This window comes from Ixodes scapularis, unplaced genomic scaffold (genome assembly GCF_016920785.2).
Source record: "Ixodes scapularis isolate PalLabHiFi unplaced genomic scaffold, ASM1692078v2 PGA_scaffold20__3_contigs__length_1032517, whole genome shotgun sequence".
NCBI classification, from domain to species: domain Eukaryota; kingdom Metazoa; phylum Arthropoda; class Arachnida; order Ixodida; family Ixodidae; genus Ixodes; species Ixodes scapularis.
The window spans coordinates 700,479-712,330 of record NW_024609847.1 but is presented as its reverse complement, the minus strand read 5'-3'; the positions used below and the strand labels follow the sequence as shown (position 1 = coordinate 712,330).

The window sequence follows — 11,852 nt, the reverse complement described above, 5'->3', positions numbered from 1 at the left end:
GAAATAGCTTTTATTACTACTGATATTCTAACTTGCCCTTAGCGCCCTCTGTACTGCACAAGCAACAAGGCTGGCTTTTAATAGCGATAAATTGCAGAGGCATCGTGCTGCACGAAGAGGCAGGTTCTTGTTGTCCGTCTGCTTGCTTCTTTTAGGTCTCCACGTGCTTTTTGAATCGTTCTACCGTCACTTCAAATAGTTTGAAAAGTTTAGTTCGCTCAGCCTGATTACGCAAGTTACGTGCGCAGGAGCGTAATATCAGCGTGATATAGGAACAGTCACCTTCGTGCGGTTGGACGCTACTGCGTCCGACGGGCTCAACGTCCTTCGTGACAATGAGCTCAACACGTTATGCAACCAGGCGTTGCTCCGTGGAAGAATGCCGAAGTGACAACCGCACGGCTGGCGTCTCGCTGCACCGGTTTCCTGTCGACACTCGAAGGTGAGATTTTGTTCCTGTCAGTGAGGTGCCTGCTGTGTTGTGGCCATGACCCCCTTGTAAAATGTTCTCTTAACTGTTGTTAGTTTTCGCTGACTTTGCAGCGTTGTTCGCGCTCATTACGAAAGCGCCCAGGATATTTGAATTTACCTGAACCGATTTGCCCCTCAGGAGTATGGGGTCATACTCATCGACGCTCTAATCAAGGATGCAACACGACATAGATACATTTAAAAGCCTCTGCACTAAAGGCTCATGTTTATCTTTTTGTGGTTCATACAGAGAGTTTTGCTCACTAATCTGTGAATGTCCTCGCTCCGATTTGCTTTGGTGTGTGCATATATTGGCTACATTTGCTCTTTGCAAGTACGCAAGACACTTAGATAGCACCGCGCTTTATCCGCAGGCGTGAAGCATGGGTTCGGTTCTCCAACAACCGGGGCCTACAGTGGAAGACTCCATGGCAGCTACGAAACATGGTTGTTTGCTCTTTACATTTCAAGGCGTCAGCTTTCCTGCGGCCTGGATACCTACGCCACAATGCAGTGCCGACTGTGCTTGCCCCTGAAGGTGACCAGACCACTAGACCTTCCGACGCGCTTTGAGAATAACCATGTCAAGGCCCACTGATTAGGGAAATAGTTAGCACATGGGCCCGAAAAATTGCTTTTGTGGACTTATAACATTTATGCAATTTCACAGAAACGACACGTGGCGAAGTTTCAAGCGAGAGCTGTACAGTTTCTGCAGTGGCAAATGGTGAGCTTTTTCGCTGTACCTACCATAAAGAGGCAGCAAATGCCGTCACCACTGTGTTAGTTCATGTTCTTCATCACTTGAGCATTTTGCTATAGAATAAAGTGTGCTTGGACAAATGTGGGGAATCAGATAGGAGTCATTGATTGAGTCTCATTCCAGGCCCCATTTACTACATTTTTAACCTCAGGTGAGTAAGCGACTCCAATATGGGCCCACAGACCTGCATTGTCCACGTTGACAAGCAGCTTTCGGAAATGAAGCTGTCCTTGAAATAAGGTTATTTCCCTTTTCCGATGTTAAATATAAGCGAATTGGGGAGAAATTCAACCGCTACTCTTTCACTAATTTCATATTAAATTTGCAGGAAGGAGTTCTCCAGCCCCACCGACCTACCGATACCCGGGCCGCTCGGACTCCCAGAGTTCCTGTGGCATTCCTGACGACCAGTCTTCCGAAATGGAACTGTCCTTAGAAGAAGGTGATTTTTATTTTCAGATTTTAAAATAGGAGAATCAACCAAGAATTCAACCGCTACTCCTTCAATAACTTTGTGTTAAATATGCAGGGAGGAGTTCTCTATCTTCATCGAGCTGCACATCCTCCAGCCGCCCAGACTCGCGGAGTTCCTGTGGCATTCCTGACGTACGGTCTTCAGAAATCGAGCTGTCACTGGAAGAAGGTGATTTTTTTTTTTAATAGGAGAATCAACCAAGAATTCAACCGCTACTCCTTCAATAACTTTGTGTTAAATATGCAGGGAGAAGTTCTCCATCTTCATCGAGCTGCACATCCTCCAGCCGCCCAGACTCGCGGAGTTCCTGCGACATTCCTGACGTATGGTCTTCCGAAATCGAGCTGTCACTGGAAGAAGGTGATTTTTTTTTTAATACGAGAATCAACTAGGAATTTAACCGCTATGCCTTCAATAACTTCATGTTAAATTTGCAGGGAGGAGTTCTCCAACTTCATCGACCTGCACATACTCCAGCCGCCCAGACTCGCAGAGTTCCTGTGGCATTCCTGACGACCAGTCTTCCGAAATCGGGCTGTCCCTGGAAGAAGGTAATTTTTTTTTTCATTTTCAGATGTTAAAAAAGTAGAATGAATCTGAAATTCAACCACTAATTCACTGTTTTCACATTACCTTCGCAGAGGGATGTTCGTCAGCTTTGTGGGACCACACATATTCCTGTCTCCCACTAGAGAACAGTCCACTGGAGGCTCATGGTAAGTGATGGGAGAGCAGGGCGTTTCTGCGCGCCTTGTTGCTCTGACTTTTTTGTGTTTTTTGCTCTTACTACAGTTATTGTAACAGCACTTTCTATTTTTTCTATTTATTTTGAAGCTGATCATAGCTACGCCCTTCCTCAAAATGCTGTTCCTGCTCACGAGTCCAGCGGAGACATGGCTGACATGGCGCCGTCGATTTATGGACCGTCACCTGAGGACTCTCTCTCTAGCAGTGCCGGTGTACTTTCTCACAGAGGTAAGTGCTCTTTCATTTTACCTCTTGCACCTTTTTGTTTTGTATTGTTAAAGTGCACAAATTAGTCGCCGAACATAAACAACCAAGGCTAGTTATAGGTATCAGATGACTTGAAGATACTAAAATTTATTCTGAAAGTTGGCGGTACATACAAGGGTACATATAGCACTATGTCACAGAACACAAGGCCGGATGGCAGCCAGCTACAAACTGGAGTCAGTTGAAAATCCACCATTTATTTGTGCTTCACATTATTATATTTAAAGTAATGTATACAAAATGTTCATAAAGTTTCACAGACGAACCACCAAAACACCTGAATGGGTTTCACTGAATGGTAATGCAATAATCTTTTCGCAAAGCCTCGTGTAAGGCAGCATTTTTTATAGCTAGCTAAAAACTGCCTGGGCCATACGTGCATGATGCTAACCTTATTTAAATTTGATTTGCACGTATGTAGTACGTTATCAAACTTTTCACTGTACCTGGTTTTAAAAAAAAATTGTGCAACTTGACAAGGAATGCAAGTTCTTATTGGCCACCATTTACATATATATAAACATTTTTACAGTTTACTGATCTGGGTGATTTGTCACCTTGCAGCATCAAGCAAGGCCCGCAGCACTGACAAGAGAAAGATGGACGCACTGAGGGCCAAGGTACGACAGTTCCGAGAACAAAACAAGAGGCTGCAAAGAAGGCTGCAACGACAGCGTCAGATGAGGACTGTTGCTGAAGTTGTTGAGAGTGTCCGCATTCATGTTTCTCCAGCTGTCGCTGCACTCATTGAGGCCCAGCTTAGGATGAGGGATGTGAGCCGGTTTGGTCGACGGTGGTGCAGCCAGAACAAGTCTTTGGCTTTGGGCCTCTACTTTCATAGCCCAAAAGGCTATAAGTATTGTAGACGACTGCTTCGGTTGCCATCAGTCCGATCACTGCAGCTGTGGCTTCAGCGTGTTCCACTGAGAGTTGGATTTTACCCCGAAATTTTCGAGCTGGTAAAGAGGCGAGCGACTTCTTTTTCACGAGCCGATCGAGCCTGCAGCATAGTGTTTGATGAGATGCATATTAAAAAAGAGCTCTCATACAACCCCTCATCTGACAGGTTTGAAGGACTTGAAGAGTATAGTAATGGTGTGCAAGGTGCGAACCTATCAAACAAGGCTCTTGTGTTTATGGCAAAAGGAATTCGAACACCATGGAAGCAGCCACTTGGCTACTTTTTCGCTCATAAAGGCACACCTACGAATGTCCTACAAGATCTTCTTTTCCAGTGCTACAGCCTCCTTGTGGATGCTGGCCTGGAGCCAGTAGCTGTGGTATGCGATCAGGGGAGCCAAAACATCTCCCTTTTTTCAAGCCTTATAACCCCCGAGAAGCCTTACATAAATGTCAACGGCAAACCTCTTTTTTTCCTTTTTGATGCTCCGCACCTCCTGAAGTGCCTCAGAAACATGCTATTTAAGTATGACTTCAAGGTTTGTGATCAAGTAGTAAAAAGCTCGTACATAAAGGAAGCTTATGAAAAGGACCGGAAACTTGAGATCCGTTCGATGCCCAAGCTGAACGCAAAGCACTTTGATTTGACGTTCTGCTCAAAGATGTCGGTGAAACTAGCGGCCCAAGTTTTTAGCAACCATTGTGCTGCTGCAATGTATGCCTTCGTAACGTTCCAGCAATTGCCAGCTGCAGCTATTCACACAGCGAGATTCATTGAAAGAATCGACCGTCTCTTTGACAGCCTAAATAGCTCCCACAAATTGGCAAAAACGCCCTTCGCCTCTGCGATGCATAATGGCTCTGTCCATGAAGAGTTTTTCAAAGAGTGCATTGAAGTTTTTGAAACCCTGCAAGTACTCGGATGTAGACGGCAGCCAAACTGCATTCGTGGCTTTTGCTTAACAATGAGGTCTCTGATGATGCTCTGCAATCACCTCACAGTTAATTTTGGTTTCACCTACATTTTAACCCGCCACTTAAACCAGGATACGCTTGAAAACACCTTTGCTATTATACGTTCGAAGTCTGGAGCAAACGCAAACTCTACTTCTCGTCAGTTTCAGGCAGCGTTCAGACATCTTTTGGTAAGCAACTTGTTCAAGCTGACTGAAAAATCAAACTGTGCTGAGGACATGATGTCCCTCCTTGCTACTCTTCCGGTAGGCCTATCGGCACCCTCTGCTTCTCTACCCTTGGGAAGCTCAGTTTTCCTTAGCGCAGCAGACGAGTCGCCCTTAAACTACCCTTCGGCCATGGTAGCGAACAACATGGTTTATTTTTCTGGGTGGCTTGCGACAAGATTTTTGAAGGGTCATTCTTGTGTCGGGACATCTCAGCGATGTGAGCTGAAGAAAGAAAATGCATGTTTTTCTGAAGGAAACCAAGTTTTACTGTACTTGAGTGTGAAAGGCACTGCTGACTCGGACTTTGGAAACCTGTCAGTTCCCTCCCCTTCCTTCACATCATTCGTTGAGGCATGTGAGCGTGTTTTCGAGGCGAGGATCAACAACCTTGTTTCAAAGGAGGGCATAGGGCGCACTCTTTGTGTACTTTTTCATCAGGAGGTCCAAAAGTCTCTTGTTGTGTGTGACAACAATGTGTATGACGACTTGTTTTCTCTGTTTGCAAGAGTCAGGCTACACTGGTTTGCACGAAAAAAAAACACTGAACTTGTTGATGCATCAGCAAGGTGTAAAACTAGGCAGCACGTGCAAAGGCTAAGCTCTTGAGACTACACAGCGTACATTTTAAAAGTAGTATATGTGCTTTCCTAGCCTTTCGTATGGTATAAAAGACTATTTTCGTTTGCTCGATATTTTGCAACGTGTCTCGAAAAAATCTGGCGGGCGCACAATTTCGCGATCTAGAACAATATTTATTGCTTTCATATCCTTGGACTGAGTCATTTTTCGCGAGGTTTTTCAACATGTGAAATTATTAAATTTTAGGTCATCGCGAAAGTCAAGGTGCTTACTGTGCTTTGGGTTACTGACTGCTCATGTCGTTTTGTCACTGAATTAAACCTGTGGTTTTAGGGTCCGACGAAACACTGGCCTATTACCTGCAGCGTACTGGAGGGCAGCAAAATTATTTACGCGTACAAGGGAGGTTACAGAGTACACAGCACCATCATACTCAAGTTAGAAAGTTTTCTGGATTATGGTACCTTGCCAAACAACGGCAAAATCGGCTGTTATTTTCGTTGAATACAGCTTTCCTCCAAACACTTTGAATTTTTTTTATATTGATGGCTGTCTATAAATTGACAATGTCCACACAACAGGCAACCAATTGTACAGTGTGTTACGTGCTATCCTGTCATAATGTGCCTTGTGTATTGATCTAGTTTTCTTCCACCTTAAAACTAGGTATGATTGTATGCTTCTGACGAGCGTTCTGGTTGAGTGATTGTAAGCAGTTTTAAGTGAATAAATTGTTAGTGCAACATTGGACTGCATTTGAGTTACTGTTGCGTATCTTCAACGCTAACACACTCGAGAAACGTTATTGTTATTCACTTTGTTTGTGAGGTCAATCACCTTAAAGCCGCTCCCACATTTCTGAAAAGCTGAAGAAAAAAGCAAAAGTAGTTCTGTGGGATGAAAAAAAAATATTCTCGTAGTGAGCTGCCTAAAAAAGGCGGCCGCATACACAAATTAAATTATTTTCGCGCAGATTTAAGAGTCCAAACGGGGTGGGGTAAATTCAACATAAAAAAACCGAGACTGCAGGCAAGAAGGACAACACACTAAAAGAAGTCAAACATAGCTTGGCACAGCTTTGTTTGAGATTTTTTAGTACCAGAAAGCTTTGAGGCTTTTTTTAGAAATCGGGATTGCAGGCAGAAAGGACGATCGTCCTTTTTGCCTGCAGTCTCGGTTTCTTGTTATATTTAATTTTCGCGCCAAACAATACATCAAAGTGACGTCACGTTTTTGGTTTTTTTTTTCGGAAGTGACGTAACTTCCTGTTTATTTTTTGTTCCGCCGGAAATGTTATCACGACACATAGATGGCGCTAGCGAAGCCCCATGAGCCGCCATTTTTTCGACACGTGGGGTTCTATGGAAGCTTCGCTACCATATGTACATATACCTTGGAATGGGCGGTAAATTTCTAAATACTTGACCTAAATAATTTAAACTTGTTGTGGAACACGGGTCTCGACGACATCGTTTTCAAAAATAAGACGATTCCCGTAATTCTAAGTTTGGTTTTATTAAACCAGGGCTGTGTTTCAAATCTCACCCTAATAAACCCGAGTTACTCGGGCGGATCGTGTCACGTGACAGCAGAAATGAAAGAACGCTGGACGCAGGCAGGTTTCAAAACGCCAGGTGTACAGAAGCTTTACCTCGCAGTATGATTTCGTTAATTTTAAAACACGGCCAGGAATTACATTTTTTATGAATGAATAGATAGATGACCCGTTTCGAATGAATGGATCCATGAGTGCGGCTGAGCAATTCCGACCGGTCGGTAAATCCCGCCACCTGGTGCCTTTTGTTTTACCATTGAAAATATTGAATTTCTGAAATCTATATTACGACCTTGAATTTACGATATCAAATGGGGGACACTTGTTCCCAGCCGCCCCTGGACTGGACAGAGACCGATTTCTTTTCTTGTGTGATGCGAGTTTCGCGAAATAAACGGCGTTTGAAAGTTTTCACATCGAAGCCAGCCATTCGCTTTCCTCACTTTAGGCACCGATCCTTTCTTCGATCTCGCTTCATTAATACTGGTCGTATCTCGTCACCGCTAGCACCGATGTGTTCCTTGGTCTTTCTAGACTCTACGGACACCACTTTGAACGTGTGTAATAAAAGGTTTCGCGATGCTACGACGCTTTTACCGTGGGCATGGTCATGGCGGCCAATTGTACTTTCCGAGCCTGTGTTCGGACCTCCGAGGCTGAATTTTCGTTTCCGAGCCGCGATGTTGGTGTCAAACGTGAGCACGCGTTCTGTAGAAGACCCGACGACTGTAGTTTGCCTCGGATCGAGTCGATAGTTTACTGTAGGAGCACTGATGCGACTTCCCGCACGAAAGCAGTCATTTTCGTGTTCGATATTGCTCACGGCTTCATCATTTGCTACCACAATTTGCTTTTTTGTTCTGAAGCGCTCCCTCGGGTAAAAGGAACGTTCGCTATGCGCGCGCGATTATTTTAATTCATTCATCTCGTGCGGCGCGCGCCTTCGCCGGAGCGGCTGGTCCTTTGAAGGCTCACCAGAGCGCGAGCAAGACTTCAAAGAGCTGCCGCTCGCTCGTAATTAGAAAACCATTATAGGTACGTACAACTATCAAATTGTTGGGGAAGGGTCTCGCACCAGGTAGGACTGTTTGTGTGTCAAATTTCTTCGAGATAGCAAACGCAAAAGTTGTTTTATCGTAAAACCGCTCGGAGAACTCGGCTGATTTCTGGTGTTTTTTCTGTTTTTTTTTTTTTTGCGCGTTCTTTTTGTAGTGTTAATTCTAAAAGAGGGATGCCGTAAGTATCGCCTAATACCTCAACAAAAAACAAAAGTCCGAAGAAAAAAAAAAAACAAATTTTCTCGGGGGATTGAACTAAGATCCTGTTGTGTACGAAGCGCACATCTTACCCACTGAGCTAATCCACAGCTCGGAATAGGCGTGTTTACAATCCGTTTTATACGAGACCCAATAGGCGACTACTGCCGGCACTTTTTCCCCCTCCGGTTATTCTGCCGGCTGCCGGCAGAATAGACACTTCCTTCATTAATACTGGTCGTATCTCATCGCCGCTAGCACCGATGTGTTCCTTGTTCTTTCTAGACTCTATGGACACCACTTTGAACGTGTGAAATAAAAGCTTTCGCGAAGCTACGACGCTTTTACCGTGGGCATGGTCATGGCGGCCAATTCTAATTTCCGAACCTGTGTTCGGACCTCCGAGGCTGAATTTTCGTTTCCGAGACGCGATGTTGGTGTCAAACGTGAGCAGGCGTTTCGTAGAAGACCCGACGACTGTAGTTTGCCTCTGATCGAGTCGATAGGTTACTGTAGGAGCACTGATGCGACTTCCCGCACGAAAGCAGTCATTTTCGTGTTCGATATTGCTCACGGCTTCATCATTTGCTACCACAATTTGCTTTTTTGTTCTGAAGCGCTCCCTCGGGTAAAAGGAACGTTCGCTATGCGCGCGAGATTATTTTAATTCATTCATCTCGTGCGGCGCGCGCTCGGCGGAGCGGCTGGTCGTTTGAAGGCTCACCAGAGCGCGAGCAAGACTTCAAAGAGCTGCCGCTCGCTCGTAATTAGAAAACCATTATAGGTACGTACAACTATCAAATTGTTGGGGAAGGGTCTCGCACCAGGTAGGACTGTTTGTGTGTCAAAAGGGTACTAATAAGGAAGTGTGTTTTTACATTGAGACAGCTCGTCTGAAAAATTGTATTCTTGGCCTAATAAAGACTGAGGTCTCAAAAAGAAATGAGCTGATTCTTGTTTTTCTGGCGCAGTGAAGACTCGTTAAATGTGTCACTTCTTTTTTATTTATGTCTTCAGGCCCCTGCTGTCCACCTCGGGAAAAGGTTTGTTCCTGCAGAGCTTTTTGTATACATGCCCCTAGAGTACAACTGGCCCCACACTCTTTATTTTCCCCCCTTGTGCTTTTTCTGGTGCAAGATGAGCTCGACTGAAGCATGAGTAACCTTCTAGCTTGCTACCTGTTCAGTTTGAACCCTCAAGCTAAGTCCGTTTTCACTTGACGGCCAACATCTGAACGCAGGCGCTGTTTCTACCTCGAAGCAAAACTACGCCCTTTGCCTCAGTTTCACGTCCATTCTTTTGTTAGGGTGGTCTTTCCCAGAGACGGTGAGGACAAATACAGGTCTGCGCCGCAAGAGGGACTCCACAAATCACTTTTGAGCTTTTTCTAGACATGCCGCCACAGTACAACCGCTCCCACACTCCTATATTCCCCCCTTGTGCTTTTTCTGGTGCAGGATGAGCTCGACTGAAGCATGCGTAACCTTCTAGGTTGCTATCTGAGCAGTTTGAACCCTCAAGCTACGTCCCTTTTCCCTTGACGGCCAAAATTTGAACGCAGGCATGGTTACTGCGGGATACCAAAAGTCTGCCTTTTGTCTCCGAGGGACGTTCATTCTGTGTTATGGTCGTCTTTTCCAGAGACGGTGAGGACAAATACACATATGTGCTGCAAGAGGGCCTCCACACAACCCTACAGAGCTTTTTGTAGACATCTAGAATAATTAATCATCTTCATAAATACCGACTAATTTCTGCAAACCAATATGGATTTCAGAGAGGTAAATCCACTGAGTCAGCTTTACTTAACATTCGAGGAAAACTTATCAGCAATATAGAAAATCAATCCTACACTATAGGCATCTTCGTAGATTTCAATAAAGCTTTTGACTCTATCAAGCATAATATTCTCTTTGATAAACTGCCACACTACGGAATTAGAGGCATTTCACTTAAACTATTGCGCAGTTATCTGACAAATCGTAGCCAGTTTGTGGTAGCTAATAGTATAGAATCGGACACTGAACATATAAAATTTGGTGTTCCGCAAGGATCAATATTAGGACCTATACTATTCCTTCTTTATATCAATGACATTGTTGCTATCCCCCATACGCCAGACATAGTACTTTACGCCGATGACACGAGTGTTTTTTTTTCATCCAGGGACCTATCATCTCTTATTCCTGTCACAAACGCATGGCTCAAAAACTTATCGAAGTGGCTTGATGCGAATCAGCTGCTTCTAAATGTTAACAAAACAAAATATATTGTTTTTTCCTCAATTAACAGACCAGTTAACCTTACTACCGAAATAGTATTCCAGTCACGGTCACTAGAAAGGGTTACCGAATAAAAATTCTTAGGCATACATTTTCATGAAAACCTTCGCTGGACATGTCATGTGAATTTTGTGAAGCGTGACATCGCACAGTCTATTGGCATGCTGAATAGATTTCGTGCCTTATTACCAATGTGGCTAAAACGTCAGCTCTATTTCACTACTGTTCATTCTCGACTGCACTATTGTTTACTTGTCTGGGGGGTTACATCTAAATGTAATATGACTAGTTTGTACTTAATGCAGAAAAAAGTATACGATTTATTGAAAACCTATCAAGCCGCGATCATACATTCCAATACTTTGAGAAACATCGTATCCTGAATATTGAGGCACTGTATAATCAACGATTGTCTGAGGTTATATTCTCCCAAGTTAAAACTGACCGTGAATTATTCCTTTCTACATATACGAATACTGATACACACTACAATTTTAGAAATACAAACTTTATAAAAATCAGAACCAGAACAAATTACGGTACGCAATTACTATCTTGGCAGATTCTCAATCTTCTCAACCTCCACCCTGGCTTGATCGATATAATCGATCATAATTCAAACCTCTTGACTTTCAGAAAAAAATCAAAAACAATATTTTTTACTTTCCGCATAATACTGTGGTCTTCTAAATTATGTGTACAGATGTAATTGTAGTAATGTAGTTCATATATTTTTGTTGCATGTTGCGAATTATTTATTTTTCATTGCAAGAGCGTATGTAGTGTAGTGATCTAGTTACTGCGTATTTTGTTTTTGTTTATGGTTAACTATAGCACTCTACCACTAGTCTGCCTGCTGCATCTGCTGCATCTGCTGCAAGTGTAGTCTGGTGCTAGGGGCCTGGTCAGGTGACTTACTGTCACCTTTTGCCTCAGCACCATGACAATCCTGTATTGTCAAAAGTTCCAATAAACAAACAAACAAACAAACATGCCCCTACAGTACAACTGGCCCGACACTTTCTATTTCGTCCCCTTCTGCACTTTCTGGCGCAAGATGAGCTAAACTGAAGCACGAGTAACCTTCTAGCTTGCTACCTGTTCAGTTGGAACCCTCAAGCTACGTCCCTTTTCCCTTGACGGCCAAAATTTGAACGCAGGCATGGTTACTGCGGAATACCAAAAGTCTGCCTTTTGTCTCCGAGGGACGTCCACTTTGCACAGCCAGGATAACGCTGTCCGCAGTCGTGCTGGGACGTCCTTGCTACGGCTTGGCCGACACATTTGTTTTCTCGGCTTCCGTACTTTCCCCACGTCGGCTTGTTTCAAGTCCAGCTACAGCATTCTTGTCGAATGGTACCTGTGAATTCTGA

At 44.0% G+C, this 11,852-nt stretch overlaps 1 protein-coding gene and 1 long non-coding RNA gene across 2 annotated transcripts; both read left to right on the top strand.

Moving 5' to 3' along the window:
* The first annotated feature begins 351 nt into the window (after positions 1-351).
* LOC121836228 lies at positions 352-2,003 on the top strand. Its single transcript, XM_042291079.1, has 6 exons — positions 352-442; positions 846-1,009; positions 1,142-1,198; positions 1,563-1,676; positions 1,764-1,877; positions 1,956-2,003. The coding sequence occupies exons 1-4, from the start codon at positions 352-354 to the stop codon at positions 1,668-1,670; spliced, it is 420 nt and encodes a 139-aa protein (XP_042147013.1). The 3' UTR covers positions 1,671-1,676; positions 1,764-1,877; positions 1,956-2,003.
* A 368-nt stretch (positions 2,004-2,371) lies between these two features.
* LOC120845855 lies at positions 2,372-3,350 on the top strand. The gene is made up of 3 exons (XR_005716913.1): positions 2,372-2,425; positions 2,544-2,684; positions 3,288-3,350. It is a non-coding gene; the product is annotated as an uncharacterized LOC120845855 (long non-coding RNA).
* Positions 3,351-11,852: the final 8,502 nt, after the last annotated feature.

Excerpts from the sequence above, each read along its gene's own strand:
- LOC121836228 (XM_042291079.1), top strand. The coding sequence starts at position 352 with ATGCAACCAGGCGTTGCTCCGTGGAAGAATGCCGAAGTGACAACCGCA. Across the intron at positions 443-845 it reads TTTCCTGTCGACACTCGAAG|GCGTGAAGCATGGGTTCGGT; the intron begins GTGAGATTTTGT and ends CTTTATCCGCAG. Across the intron at positions 1,199-1,562 it reads AGTTTCTGCAGTGGCAAATG|GAAGGAGTTCTCCAGCCCCA; the intron begins GTGAGCTTTTTC and ends TTAAATTTGCAG.